Here is a 17,926-nt window from a genome sequence, read left to right on the forward strand (position 1 = left end):
AATTGCTTTTGGCACCGGCGCTCTGTGAGCGTTTTTAAACCTTTATTTGGCCACTAGGGGGGGTTAAAAAGCGTACCGCTAGCACTCGAAAAACTCTGGTAAAGCGCTGCTAGTTTAAGTGGTGTTTTACCAGCATTTTTCGGGCGCTGACAGTGTGAAAGGGCTCTTAAGGTTTAAATATTACAGCCACATAGCTTGTGTAAAACTTCTCAAAATAAGTCGATTTATTCTTAACGTTCTCTCTAGTATAATTTTTTTAAATGGGAAAAATGAACTGTAAAACAGTTATTCTTACAAGTTACAGAATACAGACTTACGTTCCATTCAAAACCACTAACTGCCATCCCTCCTGCAGCCCCTGACCCAGCCATGCCAACAAAAAGACCACTTCCAACATTGCTGGACATCAGTGAAGCTCCAATCTGCAAAAAACAAAACAAAAAAAACTCAGATTATTTTTATTAAAAACATACAGTTCATCAGTGGCGTAACTAGAACCTTTAGGAGAGGAGAGGAGAGGGGAGGGGGGGAAGCCGGTAGAGCTACAGGGAACAAGGGGCGATCAGGGGAGAGCACATGGGGGCTGAAGTGCACACAGGAGTGCAGCAGAAAGAAGCTGGATAGGAGGAGCATACAGAGGAACTGATCTCTCCATTTTCCTCCTCCAGTTGCTGAAGGCCTAAAGATTGGTCCCTCTGTATGCAGCTACCCAGCTGCTCCTCTATCCTCCTATCCAGGTATACAGGGGGAGCCACATGGGCCCCCTGGAGCATGGGGCCAGGTTGAAATTTTGACCCTTGTGACCCCTGTAGGTACACCCCTGCAGTAAGTTATACATAACAATTTTAGTATTTTGAGTAAGGGTCCGTATTTTCAATGCTTTTATTGCTACATCTTGGAGGAGGTCACATGCGCTACTAGAACCTAAAGCATCAGGTATTTAGTAAGGTCTCAGCTGGAACCAAGCATACATGGGGGAGAGTAGTGAAAGATAGTATCAATGGGCTGAACTTGTTTTTACAAGACAACCTGTTCCTTTGTCATGATACTGCATTCCCAGGATGTTGTGCATGCCTAACATATAAATCTGTGGAACAAGAGATTTAGTAGCGGTTGAAGAGCTATGAAAACACATAATCAACAGGCGATGTTCACCTTTATATTCTGTTCTGAATATGACTAAATCCTGCCTTGTTAAAATAAATAATTGATATACACATATATTTTGATGGAGCTCAGTCCTTCTTTCTAAAGACCTAAGATAGACTGACTAAAAAACTTTAAATTAACATCTTTACACTGCAAATCACACTTTCAGCCTTGTGACCTAAATAAATAAATGATGTCCCAGACTTGGTGGCTCTATATTGATTTGATTATGGAATTTGAACACAGCGGTTTCACAAACCTTGACACCACCCGTCCTATTTTTGGACAATCAACATCTCCAGAGACAGTATCTGACAGTGGTCTCCAAACTATGGCCCAAGGCCCGGATGTTGCCCTTTGCTTGCCTTTATCTGGACCTTGTGGCACTATTCCTGCCCACTGACACCAATCATGGGGCGTTATTTCTTATACTGACACCAGCAATGGAGCACTATTTATTCCAAAGACCACCAGAATATTTTCTGGTACCAATGATGGGGCAGTATTCCTCCCATTGACATCAACGATGGGATACTGTTTACTCCCACTGACGCCAGGATGTTTTCTACTTCCATTATCGACAGTCAGGCCCCCTAAAGTCTGAATGACAGTAAACTGGCCCCTTTTTTAGAAAGGCCCTTGTTCTGTGGTAATTGGATAAGAGTGATTGAGTAGCTATAAATGCTGGGGTATTACCCTGACACTCATTTATCTAAGTGGTGAAACTTCTTCAGCATTACAGATCAAGTCCGGTTTGATTTGACTAACTACTTAAAGCTATACCATAACCTGGATAAACAAGAACCTTCACGGGTGCCTTGTATTGAAAGTTTACCTATTACCAAACACGTTATTCCTTGTTAATTTATTTAATAGTAATTCAGATTATTTATTAACCAAACAACTCTAATGTATCTATATAGAAGTAATACTGTGACCAGGCAACTATTAACTAGGCAACATGCCTTATTTTAGAGTTTGACCTGCACACTTGCTCCATGTGAGATATGATCATTTTTGAAGTCAAGTGTTTGAAAAACTAGTGAATTTTTATTTTGCTTGTCTTGACAAATTTCTCTGTCTTCTGAACTCATAAGTCACTGGTAAACAACCAAGGACATTAACCTTAATGTTTTAACAAAATATTTTAGAGATTTATTTTTGAATTTCCCAAATAAGATATTGCTTGTAATCAGATTACAGTTGGTGTGCTTGAAATGTAAAGGTGCCTTGAAACTGGGCACAGTGTGGCCAGATCTCAAACTTCTTTTATTGTCCTCATCCTGCCTTGTCACAGGGGAAAATCCTCTCAATGAGGTCACATACAACACTCCAATCTCAAGTTTTAACAATTTTTTTTCACTCTAAAGCTAATGTAGCGCCGGCTCCTGACGAGCATGAGCTATATGTTTTTGAAAATTAATATTCCTGAAATCACAGTTGGGTTTTAGGGCTAATTTTGCTAAATGATGGTTTCAGTACCAGTCTGGCTGGAGTTCTCCTTGGCTGCAGGTGTCGCTGTCACTGCCGGCAAATGGTAGAACGCAGTTTAGCTGGGTGTATTGAGTGCCACGTTTTTTTTCGGGAACCAGCCCAGTGGGAGTGTTCTCCTGCTGTGCATTCTGGGAGGTGGTATTTAAGGTACTGAGATCACGTGCTTCGGGGGTTCCGGTCCAGAAGATATTTTCTGTCTGTTTGGTCCTGGTCCTTCTGACTAGCCCCCATGACCCTCCTGGCCTGGGGTGCGGATCCATGCAATTCCAAGTCTTGGGGCTGGATAGCCCGAGGTGAAGTAACTGCAGAGACAGGCCTGAATGGATATTGAGGATTCAAAGGTGGTCTATCTCATCTAAGGAGAGGCCCAGCAACTGGAGAAGCATCCAGGGGAGGACTCTTCAGGAGAAGGCCATGCACATGAAGGACATTTCATGGATCTACACTCATACGGTATGCCAAAAGACAGTAGTCCATTATGCTTTACCTTTGCAGGGAATGAAAGAGGAAGTAAACTCATCAGGGTTTACTTCCTCTTTAAGGTTCATTCACACCAGCAGTGTTTGCCAATGCAGGCACAACACAAAAACAAGGCAGTTTTCCCTATGTCCTATGGCTTGAGTTCACAGCAACACACTTCATTGGTGTGTGCTAAAAAAAAAAATGTATATAGGATATGTTGAATTTTTGCGCAGCACATTCTGACCTGCTGAAATGTGCTGAAATGCATTGCAACAAACTGTAGACATAAAAAAAAAAAAAAAAAAAAAAAAACAAGGACTGGAAGGTGTTTAAACATCACATGGCAGCTCACATTTTTACTACAATAATGTGTTATGCACACAATAACGCATAGCAAAAAGCCTGGATATGGAACATTTGATAAATCTTTGAGCTGGAGACATTCATAGTTTCATAGTTAGTAAGGTTGAATAAAGGCACCAGTCCATCCAGTTCAACCTGAGTGAGTGTCTACCCCTATCCCTGTACATTGCACACCCACACCAGTCCCTACCCTCAAGGAGCCCACAATCTAAGGTCCCCATTCATATACTAGGGCCAACTTTGGACAGAAGTCAATTAACCTACCTGCATGTCTTTGGAGTGTGGGAGGAAACCAGAGTACCCAGAGGAAACCCACGCAGGCACAGGGAGAACATGCAAACTCCAGGCAGGTAGTGTTGTGGTTGGGATTCGAACCAGCAACCCTTTTTACTGCTAGGTAAGAGTGCTAACCACTACACCACTGTGCCACCATACATGTCCTGTATCTTAAAGATAGAAGCAGTTTCCAAGGTACTTTACAAGACCTGTAATATACATGTGGTTATAAGTAAATATGTCCTCATGCAGGTAGGTATTAAAAAAAAACAAGGATTATGTGTGTACTGTTATTACCACTAAACTGTGAGTGAAGGAAAAAATTAAAGTGTATGTAAAGACAAAGTTGTTTTTTTTGTTTTGTTTTTGGATAGAGAGTTAAAGTGGAGGTCCACCCTAAAATGGACCTTCCGCTCATCGGATTCCTCCCCCCCTCCGGCGTCACAATTGGCACCTTTCAGGGGGGAGGGGGGTGCAGTTACCTGGATAATCCAGGTAACTGCACCCACTTCCGGGCTAGCTCTCTGCGGAAAGGGGCGTACATTACGGCCCTTTCCGCAAGTGCCCGCCCCCTTCCGCAAGTGCCCCGCTGCCTGCTGGGAAACACACAGATCCCAGAGGCAGCGGGGACCGTCCTCATTGCGCAGCGCGGCTTGCGCATGCGCAGTAGGGAACCGGGAAATGAAGCCGAAAGGCTCCATTTCCTGATTCCCATACCCAAGATGGCGGCGGCAGCACTCGAGTGTCGATCTAGAGATCGGCTTCGGGTGCCGACATCACGGGCGCGCTGGACAGGTAAGTGTCACTATTTTAAAAGTCAGCAGCTGCAGTATTTGTAGCTGCTGACTTTAAAAAAAAAAAAAAAACGCGGAGTCCCGGCGGACTCCCGCTTTAAGTGTTCATTTGGTGCCCATGTCTTCACCAGGGAGATTCACCCTCTGTATGTGTCCTGGTGAAAACTGTGACAAAACAAAGTGATGAGAAATCTATACCGATCAGCCATAACGTTATGACCACTGACAGGTAAAGTGAATAACATTAAATATTTCATGACGCCTGAACATGGGTTGAATATATTAGGCAGCAGGTCAACATATTGTTCCTGAAGTTGATGTGTTGAAAGCAGAAAAAATGGGCAAGCATAGGGATTTGATCGACAAGGGCCAAACTGTAATGGCTAGACGACTGGGTCAGAGCAACTCCAAAACTGCATCTCTTGAGGGATGTTTGCGGTCTGCAGTGGTCATGACCTAGCAAAAGTGGTCCAAGGAAGGCAAGCTAGCAAACTTGAGACAGGGTCATGGGTGGCCAAAGGTGTTGCGTGGGGAGTGAAGGCTGTCCCATGTAGTCTAATCCAATAGAAGAGCTACTGCAGCTCAAATTGATGAAAAAGTTAAGGCTGGTTCTGATAGAAAGGGGTCAGAATACACAGTGCATTGCAGTTTGTTGTGTATGGGGCTGCATAGCCACAGACCAGTCAGGGCGCCCATGCTGAGCATCATAACTGGATTCAGAAAATTAATCACATTTTCTATTACACCATGTGGATGGCCCGGTAAGGTTGTGTCTCTTATCTGGGGAAGAGATGGCACCAGGGTGCTGTTTGGGAAGAAGGAAACCTAAATGGCAAGGATAACTTGCCACACATTTGTGGCAGTGTTGAATTGTAAGTCTTAACTTGCTGCACATTTTCACTGGCAAGTTGTACACTTGCAGAGTAATTGAAGCACAAGTTCTAGTTGACATTTTTCCAATTTGTAGCAAATTTGCATGATAAGTCTCTAGCAAGAGCAAAGTTGCAGTGGTGAGTCTACAGCAAGAGCTCTGCAAATCTACAGCATGAAAATTCAGCCACAGTGACCCCTGTGGTGGGATGACTATTGTACAACATAACTGAACCAGAACTTGCAGCAGAGTTACAACATTTTTGCAAAGAAAGCTGATCTGGGGTCAAGCAATGCTGACCTGCTGCAATTGTGCAACAAAGTTGTGAAGCCTGGCAAGTCTAGAAATAGTTTAGCAAGTCATTTCTGATTTGCAGCACAATTGCTTGGTATCTGGAAAGTTAGTGGAGGCAGTGTGATGCTTTGCCTAGCGGTGTCCATGCCTTGATGGCTCAGGGCTGTTTTGGCAGCAATAAGGTTACCAACCCAATTTTAAGTGGGTGGTCATAATGCGCTGCATGGTGTAAACTTAAGGTTTCATGCAAACTGCTGTAGAGGGTCCTTCAAGTGAGCACTTTCCTCCATACATTTTGGAAGGCTCCCACATGCCTTTTCACAAACTCAAAAAGTACCATTTTGTTTTTTGCTGAAAGTAATGGCTTTCTTCTGGCCATTCTGCTATAAACTCTGTCCAACTCTATGGAGCGTACGGCTTATTGTCTTCCTATGTACAGATACTCCAGTCTCTGCTGTGGAACTCTGCAGCTCCTCCAGGGTTACCTTAGGTCTCTGTGCTGCCTCTCTGATTAATGCCCTCCTTGCCCGGTCCATGCGTTTTCGTGTACTGCTGTCTCTTGGCGGGTTTGCTGTTGTGCCATATTCTTTCCATTTGGTTATGATAGATGTGATGGTGCTCCTAGGGATCATCAAAGATTTTGAATTTTTTTTAGAACCTAACCCTGACTTGTACTTTTCAACAACATTGTCCCTTACTTGTTTGGAGAGTTCCTTGGTCTTCAGGGCAGTGTTTGGTTAGTGGTGCCTCTTACTTAGGTGTTGCAGCCTCTGGGGCCTCTCAAAAAGGTGTTTATGTATGTATGTAATGACAGATCATGTGACACTCAGATTGCACACAGGTGGACATCATTTCACTAATTATGTGACTTCTGAAGGTAATTGGTTGCACCAGAGCTTTTTTATGGGCTTCATAACAAATGGAGTGAATACATCCGCACATGCCATTTGTCAGTTTTTTATTTCTGAAAAATTGTTTTATTTATATATTTTTCTAATTTTACTTTACCAACATAGACTATTGTGTTCTGATCCATCACATATAATTCAGATTTAAAAAAACATTGAATTAAAGGCTGTAATGTAACAAAATAGGTAAAAAGCCAAGGGGGTGAACACTTTTGCAAGGCACTGTATATCCCTTTATATAACACTAGCCAGGTGACAGGTGTTCTAATCTCTCTCCACTCTATCCAATACTAAAAAAGAAAGTTTCGCTTTTAGTTATACTCTAAGGTTTTCACACATTCTGAATATGTGAGAAAAGAAATATTGGAGCTGACTTATTTTTAAAGGTTTAGGTTCCAGGGTTGCCTCCTGCCCCTTGGCTTCACTACTTCGCTGCCCCAGAGCAAGCCTGTGCATGTGCATCCCATCAGATGCTTTCTACAGGTCAGTAAATGAAGGAGAAGGCTAAAGCTTCCAATTCCGAGCCCGTACTTTCAAAAAGTCACCAGAGACGACATTTATGTTTCTCATGTAAGAGTTAATACGGAAGAAGGAAAATAGAAATACCAACACAAGATTTGGACTTTGGTAACTTGAATATTTATCAGAGCATTACAATTTGCAATAATAAGATTAATACTGCCAAACTATAGAACTGAGATGAGGATTATCTGGGATGTGACTGTATATCAGGGATAGTGATGGACGAACTTCCGACGGGACGTTTCGCGAACGCGAAACGCGAACGGACACAAACGTTCGCGAAAACGACCGTTCGCCGCGGGCTCCATTGACTTCAATGGGAGGCGAATTTCGCAAACCTTTAGGTCGAATTTGCGGCCACGGGGTAATTATTAGGGGGTAGCACGTAGTCCCACCACCTGGACAATAGCATAATACATGTATGAGGTGAATTTGGGATCGATAACTACAAGCATTTTTTTTTTATTTGGGAAATTGTTCTGACAATTCAGGACTATGGAGCTAATGAAGGCAATGGAGGAGAGGGAAGGTCAGGGACCAGGGTAGGCAAACAAGAGGGTGCAGGAGATACAGAGCACTGACAGCAGCACCGTAATACAGAGCACTGACATCAGCACCGTGACATACAGCGCTGACAGCAGCTCCGTGACATACAGCGCTGACAGCAGCTCCGTGACATACAGCGCTGACAGCAGCTCCGTGACATACAGCGCTGACAGCAGCTCCGTGACATACAGCGCTGACAGCAGCTCCGTGACATACAGCGCTGACAGCAGCACCGTGACATACAGCGCTGACAGCAGCTCCGTGACATACAGCGCTGACAGCAGCTCCGTGACATACAGCGCTGACAGCAGCTCCGTGACATACAGCACTGACAGCAGCTCCGTGACATACAGCGCTGACAGCAGCTCCGTGACATACAGCGCTGACAGCAGCACCGTGACATACAGCGCTGACAGCAGCTCCGTGACATACAGCGCTGACAGCAGCTCCGTGACATACAGCGCTGACAGCAGCTCCGTGACATACAGCGCTGACAGCAGCTCCGTGACATACAGCGCTGACAGCAGCTCCGTGACATACAGCGCTGACAGCAGCACCGTGACATACAGCGCTGACAGCAGCTCCGTGACATACAGCGCTGACAGCAGCTCCGTGACATACAGCGCTGACAGCAGCTCCGTGACATACAGCACTGACAGCAGCTCCGTGACATACAGCGCTGACAGCAGCTCCGTGACATACAGCGCTGACAGCAGCACCGTGACATACAGCGCTGACAGCAGCTCCGTGACATACAGCGCTGACAGCAGCTCCGTGACATACAGCGCTGACAGCAGCTCCGTGACATACAGCGCTGACAGCAGCTCCGTGACATACAGCGCTGACAGCAGCTCCGTGACATACAGCGCTGACAGCAGCTCCGTGACATACAGCGCTGACAGCAGCTCCGTGACATACAGCGCTGACAGCAGCTCCGTGACATACAGCGCTGACAGCAGCTCCGTGACATACAGCGCTGACAGCAGCTCCGTGACATACAGCGCTGACAGCAGCTCCGTGACATACAGCGCTGACAGCAGCTCCGTGACATACAGCGCTGACAGCAGCACCGTAAGCAGCCCCAGGAGGAAGTCAGCACAGCACAGGGATGGTGTGATCCCCTCATAATAAGAACCCCCAGGAGGAAGTCAGCACAGCACAGGGATGGTGGGAGCCCCTCATAATAAGAACACCCAGGAGGAAGTCAGCACAGCACAGGGATGGTGGGAACCCCTCATAATAAGCAGCCCCAGTAGAAATATGACACCGCTCAACCTCTTCAAAGAGGAGGGTAGGGGCATATAGTACGGTGTGCTTTTTTGGGTCAGGGAAGTGAGCCAAATGAATTAAGAAGGTCTGTGTGCTTGATTCCAAAAATTGTTTATAGACATATACATGGTCTACTGATCACATGTGTTGAATTCCTCCGAGATCCATGCCTCATTCATTTTTAGAAATGTGAGGTAGTTAACACTGTGGTGAGCTAGGCGAGTACGCTTATCGGTCACAATCCCCCCTGCTGCGCTGAACGTCCTTTCGGACAGGACACTGGATGAGGGGCAAGCCAACAGTTCGATTGCAAATTGGGCAAGCTCTGGCCAGAGGTCAAGCCTGCCCACCCAGTAGTCTAGGGGTTCATCACTCCTCAGAGCGTCCACATCGGCCGTTAACCCAATGTAGTCGGACACCTGACGGTCTAGGCGTTCCCTGATGCTGGATCCGGATGACACCTGTCGATGGGTCGGCTGAAAGAATGACCTCATATCCGAAGTCACCAACACATCTTCAAACCGGCCTCTTCTTGCAGGCGCTGTTGGATTGGTACCCGCAAATCCTTCTCTGGGAGTGGGAATTGCTCCTCTGCCAGCGCACGCAAAAGCAGAATGCAGCATTTCTCGAAGCAAGGCCTGGAAGTGCTGCATTCTGACAGCCCTCTGCGACGGCGGTAACATTTCCGCCATTTTGTGTTTGTACCGGGGGTCTAAGTACGTTGCCACCCAGTACTGGTCCTTGACCCTCATGCTTTTTATACGGGGGTCCCTATTAAAACACTGGAGCATGAAGGCCCCCATTTGCACTAAAGTGGAAGCGGTGTGGTGGCCTGGCTCCTGCTCATCATCCAGGATAATGTCGTCCTCTTCATTCTCCTCTCCCCATCCTCGCACAACAGGGATCCCAGAAAGGTTTAAAGCATGCTCTTCTTGCTCCTGCTCATCCGCCCCGGCACCATCCTCCTCTGACTCCTCATCAGACTCCTGTTGTTGACTTGTCTCAGATAGAGTAGCCCCCCCTGGGAATTCATCCAGCATTGCGACTTCCTCATCTTCCCGCTCCTGCTCCTCCACAGCCTGATCAATGACACGACGCAATGCACGCTCCAGAAAGAAGGCATAAGGTACCATGTCACTGATGGCGCCATGGCTGCGACTGACCAGTTTGGTGATCTCCTCAAATGGCCGCAGAAGTCTGCATGTGTCGCGCATGAGCAGCCACTGGCGCGGTGAAAAAAAACCCAGCTCCCCAGAACCGTTTCTTTCGCAGAGTTCATACAGGTAGACGTTAACTGCACGTTTCTGCTGGAGCAGCCTATCAAGCATATAGAAGGTTGAGTTCCATCGCGTCGGGCAATCGCAAATAAGACGTCTGACCGGCAGATGGTGTCGCCGCTGAATGTCAGCAAGGCGAGCCATGGCCGTGTAAGATCTTCTGAAATGGGCCGAGATTTTCCTTGCCTGCCGCAAGATGTCCTGGACCCCAGGGTATTTGACAAGGAATCGCTGCACGACCAAGTTTAAGACGTGTGCCATGCACGGCACGTGCGTGATTTTGCCCTGTTTCAATGCGCTAAGCAGATTGGCACCGTTGTCACACACCACTTTACCAACTGTCAAATTGAGCGGTGTTAGCCACTCATCTGCCTGTGAACGCAAAGCTGAAAGGAGTGCCGGGCCAGTGTGGCTCTTTGCTTCCAGGCACAACAGACGCAGCACGGCATGGCAACGTCTCACCTGGCATGTGGAATAGGTTCTGGGGAGCTTGGGCGGTGCAGTGGAAGAGACGCTAGCAGCGGAAAAGGAGGAGGCAGCTGAGGAGGAGAGGGAGGAGGATGGAGTAGGAGGAGGAGAAGAAGAGTCAGGCCTGCATGCAATCCGTGGCGGTAAAACCAAATCTACACGGGTGCCACGGGTTACATGCTTGACGGCCGTCAGAAGGTTCACCCAGTGGGCAGTAAAACTGATATACCTTCCCTGCCCGTGTTTGCTAGACCACGTGTCTGTGGTCAGATGTATCTTGGCACCGACACTGTGTGCCAGAGATACATTCACTTGCCGCTGAACATGGCCATATAGCTCTGGGATGCCCTTCTCTGAGAAATACTTCCTTCCTGGGACCTTCCATTGTGGTGTTCCAATGGCCACAAATTTGCGAAAGGCCTCCGAGTCCACCAGTTTATATGGCAGTAGTTGGCGGGCTATGAGTTCTGACAAGCCAGCCGCCAACCGTTGGGCAAGAGGGTTATCCGGCGTCATCATTTTTTTACGCTCAAACATTAGGCCCACGGAAGCCTGCCTTTTTGCAGAAAAATGTGAGCTTGGCGTGATGGAAGGTGGAGTGGAGGACAATTGTGAGGAGAGAGGAGAAGGAGAAGTAGAAGACGAGGCTGGACGGTGAGAGCCTGCAGTGTGGCTTTGTGTGTTCCGTTGCTCCCACTGGGCTCGGTGATGGCTGCTCATGTGCCTTCTTAAGGCGGTCGTCCCTAGGTGAGTATTGGGCTTACCGCGACTAACGCGTTGACTGCAAAGATTGCAGATGGCAACGCTATTGTCAGCAGCGGACACGTTAAAAAAAGCCCACACTGCGGAGCCATGTGCCGGTGTCCTGGGAGCGCCAGATGTGACCGTACATGGTCGATGACTCGCTCCTGATACATTTGCAGTCTGCTTTGTCCCTGCTGTGCAATGTAAGTCATTGCTGCTTCTCCTCCCTATCTGCTGGTCCATATCTCCCTCTGAACTCCCCTCCTCTTCCTCTCTTGTGGGCACCCACGTGACATCACTAGACACGTCATCATCAACGTCACCTTCCCCACCGCTATAAGTAGAGTAGGCAGCAACACCGGGGACCAACCTCCTCCTTGGGCTGATCTGGGTACTGGCGTCAGACTGCTGAGTAGCGCTTGTTGCTACCTCCTCTTCCTGATCCAATACCAAGAGTGGCTGCGCATCAGAAATGTCCTCTTGATATGGATCGGAAAATAATTCCAGTGACTCAAGCGGAAGGTATGTGGTGGTGGTGGTGGTGGTCGTGTTGTTGGTGGTAGTGTCTTTGGGGGTGCACATAGCAGAGAGTGAAGAAGAGGGTGCAGATCGAGAGGATGAGGAGGGTGCAGAAGAGTAAGGCTGAGCGAGCCACTCAACCAAGTCTGGTGCATCCTTTAAAGTAATTGAACGCACCTTCTGCAACTTCCCACTTTGGCTCAAGCCTGTTGCTCCTGCCCTACCCCTACCACCCCTGCGGAAGGGCCTGCCTCTTCCTCTGCATGTCATTTTTTAAATGACCCTGTGACAAAACTCTTAGTCCCTATACCGCTGAAGGACTGCTGCAGTATAGGTGAGCGGTCAGCAGTGGTGCACGTCAACCCTATCTATTGTGGACCTATAGCGGTCCTTACAGAACAGCAGACTGTACCGCACTCAAGCCTATGTACCGTAGCACCCTATACCAAGTTACCAGTCCTTATAAGAACTTTTGTGGACCAAGCAGGTTGTGTATTAGTGTTTAGCAGACTGTACGTCAGTCCCTATACCGCTGAAGGACTGCTGCAGTATAGGGCAGCGGTCAGCAGTGGTGCACGTCAACCCTATCTATTGTGGACCGATAGCGGTCCTTACAGAACAGCAGACTGTACCGCACTCAAGCCTATGTACCGTAGCACCCTATACCAAGTTACCAGTCCTTATAAGAACTTTTGTGGACCAAGCAGGTTGTGTATTAGTGTTTAGCAGACTGTACGTCAGTCCCTATACCGCTGAAGGACTGCTGCAGTATAGGGCAGCGGTCAGCAGTGGTGCACGTCAACCCTATCTATTGTGGACCGATAGCGGTCCTTACAGAACAGCAGACTGTACCGCACTCAAGCCTATGTACCGTAGCACCCTATACCAAGTTACCAGTCCTTATAAGAACTTTTGTGGAACAAGCAGGTTGTGTGTTAGTGATTAGCAGACTGTACGTCAGTCCCTATACCAATGAAGGACTGCTGCAGTATAGGGCAGCGGTCAGCAGTAGTGCACGGCAACCCTATGTATTGTGGACCGATAGCGGTCCTTACAGAACAGCAGACTGTACCGCACTCAAGCCTATGTACCGTAGCACCCTATACCAAGTTACCAGTCCTTATAAGAACTTTTGTGGACCAAGCAGGTTGTGTATTAGTGTTTAGCAGACTGTACGTCAGTCCCTATACCGCTGAAGGACTGCTGCAGTATAGGGCAGCGGTCAGCAGTGGTGCACGTCAACCCTATCTATTGTGGACCGATAGCGGTCCTTACAGAACAGCAGACTGTACCGCACTCAAGCCTATGTACCGTAGCACCCTATACCAAGTTACCAGTCCTTATAAGAACTTTTGTGGACCAAGCAGGTTGTGTATTAGTGTTTAGCAGACTGTACGTCAGTCCCTATACCGCTGAAGGACTGCTGCAGTATAGGGCAGCGGTCAGCAGTGGTGCACGTCAACCCTATCTATTGTGGACCGATAGCGGTCCTTACAGAACAGCAGACTGTACCGCACTCAAGCCTATGTACCGTAGCACCCTATACCAAGTTACCAGTCCTTATAAGAACTTTTGTGGAACAAGCAGGTTGTGTGTTAGTGATTAGCAGACTGTACGTCAGTCCCTATACCAATGAAGGACTGCTGCAGTATAGGGCAGCGGTCAGCAGTAGTGCACGGCAACCCTATGTATTGTGGACCGATAGCGGTCCTTACAGAACAGCAGACTGTACCGCACTCAAGCCTATGTACCGTAGCACCCTATACCAAGTTACCAGTCCTTATAAGAACTTTTGTGGACCAAGCAGGTTGTGTATTAGTGTTTAGCAGACTGTACGTCAGTCCCTATACCGCTGAAGGACTGCTGCAGTATAGGGCAGCGGTCAGCAGTGGTGCACGTCAACCCTATGTATTGTGGACCGATAGCGGTCCTTACAGAACAGCAGACTGTAACGCACTCAGGCCTATGTACCGTAGCACCCTATACCAAGTTACCAGTCCTTATAAGAACTTTTGTGGACCAAGCAGGTTGTGTGTTAGTGATTAGCAGACTGTACGTCAGTCCCTATACCAATGAAGGACTGCTGCAGTATAGGGCAGCGGTCAGCAGTAGTGCACGGCAACCCTATGTATTGTGGACCGATAGCGGTCCTTACAGAACAGCAGACTGTAACGCACTCAGGCCTATGTACCGTAGCACCCTATACCAAGTTACCAGTCCTTATAAAAACTTTTGTGGACCAAGCAGGTTGTGTGTTAGTGTTTAGCAGACTGTGCGTCAGTCCCTATACCGCTGAAGGACTGCTGCAGTATAGGGCAGCGGTCAGCAGTGGTGCACGTCAACCCTATCTATTGTGGACCGATAGCGGTCCTTACAGAACAGCAGACTGTACCGCACTCAAGCCTATGTACCGTAGCACCCTATACCAAGTTACCAGTCCTTATAAGAACTTTTGTGGACCAAGCAGGTTGTGTATTAGTGTTTAGCAGACTGTACGTCAGTCCCTATACCGCTGAAGGACTGCTGCAGTATAGGGCAGCGGTCAGCAGTGGTGCACGTCAACCCTATGTATTGTGGACCGATAGCGGTCCTTACAGAACAGCAGACTGTAACGCACTCAGGCCTATGTACCGTAGCACCCTATACCAAGTTACCAGTCCTTATAAGAACTTTTGTGGACCAAGCAGGTTGTGTGTTAGTGATTAGCAGACTGTACGTCAGTCCCTATACCAATGAAGGACTGCTGCAGTATAGGGCAGCGGTCAGCAGTAGTGCACGGCAACCCTATGTATTGTGGACCGATAGCGGTCCTTACAGAACAGCAGACTGTACTGCACTCAGGCCTATGTACCGTAGCACCCTATACCAAGTTACCAGTCCTTATAAAAACTTTTGTGGACCAAGCAGGTTGTGTGTTAGTGTTTAGCAGACTGTGCGTCAGTCCCTATACCGCTGAAGGACTGCTGCAGTATAGGGCAGCGGTCAGCAGTAGTGCACGGCAACCCTATGTATTGTGGACCGATAGCGGTCCTTACAGAACAGCAGACTGTAACGCACTCAGGCCTATGTACCGTAGCACCCTATACCAAGTTACCAGTCCTTATAAGAACTTTTGTGGACCAAGCAGGTTGTGTGTTAGTGATTAGCAGACTGTACGTCAGTCCCTATACCAATGAAGGACTGCTGCAGTATAGGGCAGCGGTCAGCAGTAGTGCACGGCAACCCTATGTATTGTGGACCGATAGCGGTCCTTACAGAACAGCAGACTGTACCGCACCCAAGCCTATGTACCGTAGCACCCTAGACAGACCAAGTTACCAGTCCTGATAAAGAGCTTTGTGGAACAAGTGAGTTGTGAATGATTAGCAGACTGCAGCAGAAGGGCAGCAGTCAAGTATAATATTCTTTCTATATTTGGAAGAAAGAATATTATACGTGTACAAGCCTATTACCGTACCACTGATACCAGTCCTGAAAAGAACCTTTGTGGAACTAATAGTAACAGCAAGTCTTTAAAATTATCCTCACTGCCTGACACACTGCTTCCTGCCTGTCCCTATACAAATTGGCAAAAAAGAGTAGGCTGGAACGATTAGCTGGAACAGCTCTTTTGTGGACCTGATAGTAACAGCTAATGATGATGATGATGATGATGATGAAGAAAGACTAATCTGGCTGAGCTGTCCCTAAAATAGCAGCATACAGCGCTCTGTCCCTTTATCTAAACTGACAAAAGAAACTCAGGCTGCTGACCTAACACCTATACCAGTCCTGAAAAGAACTTTTGTGTACCAAATAGCTAGCGTTTTCTCTGTCCCTACTCCACACAGGATCCTTTCCCTACAGTGACAGAAGAAAGAATGTAAAATGGCCACCGGATCGGGTGTATTTATAGGTTAGGGGGAATGTCCAAGTGTCCATGAGCTGTCATGTCTCAATTGGTTGTCCTGTAACACATGATAAACGTGTCACGAAAGGTTAAAGTTCTTGTATACATTAAACACGTAAGTCCGCCGGGGCGAACGACGGAAAAAGGCGTTCGAACCCGCGGACGGCGAAAGTCGGAAATTCGCCGCGAAACGACCGCCGGGCGAACCGTTCGGCCATCACTAATCAGGGATGTGCGAAGAGGTGACTGGCTGGTGAGGCACTGGCTAGTATCAGACAAAGGCGGATCCAGAGTCTAGTCTCGGGAGGGGCACTGCCAGAAAATAAGGTGTTGCTTACAGAACTGATCGTACAGACAGGGATTATTCTTTTACCAAAAATATGTAGCAGAATACAGATCGGCCTAAACTGATGAAGACTTTTTTTATACAGCGCCTTGATGCGATTCAGTTCGCTTTGTGCGCTACACAAATTATTCATTCATTCATAGCAAAAAGCAAAACAATTTCTATTTTTTTCAAAATTGTCGTTCTTTTTCTGTTTATATTGCAAAAAATAAAAAAACACAGATGAGATCAAATACCACGAAAAGAAAGCTCTATTTGTGGGGAAAAAGTATGTCAATTTTACTTGGGTTACAACATTACACAACCGCGCAATTGTCAGTAGGTTAGTTAAAGAAACGCAACGCAGTATCGTAAAAAATGGCCTGGTCATAAGGAGGGTAAAAGGTTCCGGCGCTGAAGGGGTTAAAGCGGGAGTCCGCCGGGACTCCGCGTTTTTTTTTTTTTAAAAGCCAGCAGCTACAAATACTGCAGCTGCTGACTTTTAAAATAGTGACACTTACCTGTCCAGCGCGCCTGTGATGTCGGCACCCAAAGCAGATCTCTTGATCATCTCTCGGGTGCTGCCGCCGCCATCTTGGGTATGGGAATCAGGAAGTGGAGCCTTTCGGCTTCATTTCCCGGTTCCCTACTGCGCATGCGCGAGTCGCGCTGCGCAATAAGGACGGTCCCCGCTGCCTCTGGGATCTGTGTGTTTCCCAGCAGGCAGCGGGGGACTTTCGGAAAGGGGCGTAATCTACGCCCCTTTCCGCAGAGAGCTATCCCGGAAGTGGGTGCAGATACCTGTACTGTACAGGTACCTGCACCCCCCTCCCCCCTGAAAGGTGCCAATTGTGGCGCCGGAGGGGGGGGTTCCGATGAGCGGAAGGTCCACTTTAGGGTGGACCTCCGCTTTAAGATCGAATAAGTCAAGACTAAAAGGGCATTTCTTTTTCATACATAATGGCACACATGTATTTTGCGATATGACTTGACACATGAATTCATTTTTTTACTCACTTTTAGTCAAATAATTTGGTGCTCTGGTGGGGGGAGGGGCTCCCATGCAGAAGCAATCAAGTCCAGTTGGTTGGATTCAGTAATTTCACTGTCAGTGTCCACAGCCTTCTTCTTGTATCTGTGCTGCTCTGCAGACCGCAAGGTGGACGAGATGGAAGGAGGAGGTGGGTGGAGCCAACACTTATCAGGGGCGGAGGCCTGCAGTCAGTGTGAGTGACTGTATGGACAAGATGGAGGAGGTGTTGCCGGTGGGAGGGGCCAATACACTCAGGGGCTGAGTGGAGGAGGCAGATTGCTGGCCTCTGACACACAGTGTCAGACTGCAGCAACAACTGCCTATCAGAATCAGCCCTTGAAAGACAGCTACATGTAGGCAGGCACCTGCGCTCTGGGCAGCATCTCTCACGGTCACGTCGGCTCTGAATCTGAGACTCCAAGTCCGATGTGACTGACTCAATGATGTCACACGTTGCTAGACGCCAGGCGGTCCAGGCGCTAGCAACAAGTGCAAGGACAGGGTTGCCAAGCCAACGGCACAGCTCCACCGACCTCCAGGCTCCTCCTGGTCCATGCCGGTGCCACGTAATTACCCACTAGTCTCTCTCTCTGCGCCGTGATCGGCTGATGAGACAGAGACTCGGGCAGAGGCTTCAGCGCTGCAGCCTGCAAGTGACACCAGTGTGACAATCATGTCAGTGCCATATTCTCGGAGGGGGCAATTGCACTGTTGCCCCCCCCC

At 47.9% G+C, this 17,926-nt stretch overlaps 1 protein-coding gene across 1 annotated transcript in view; it reads right to left on the reverse strand.

Moving 5' to 3' along the window:
* Window positions 1-17,926, reverse strand: part of LOC143926495 (sodium/glucose cotransporter 4-like) — a 71,380-nt gene that overhangs the window by 43,427 nt on the left and 10,027 nt on the right. The window contains exon 3 of the mRNA XM_077450285.1: window positions 318-422. Coding sequence (XP_077306411.1) covers window positions 318-422 — 105 coding nt within the window. The remainder of the gene's footprint in view (window positions 1-317; window positions 423-17,926) is intronic.

This window comes from Lithobates pipiens, unplaced genomic scaffold, assembly GCF_037356315.1.
Source record: "Lithobates pipiens isolate NorthernLeopardFrog02 unplaced genomic scaffold, aLitPip1_a1.2 Scaffold_23, whole genome shotgun sequence".
Lineage (NCBI taxonomy): Eukaryota > Metazoa > Chordata > Amphibia > Anura > Ranidae > Lithobates > Lithobates pipiens.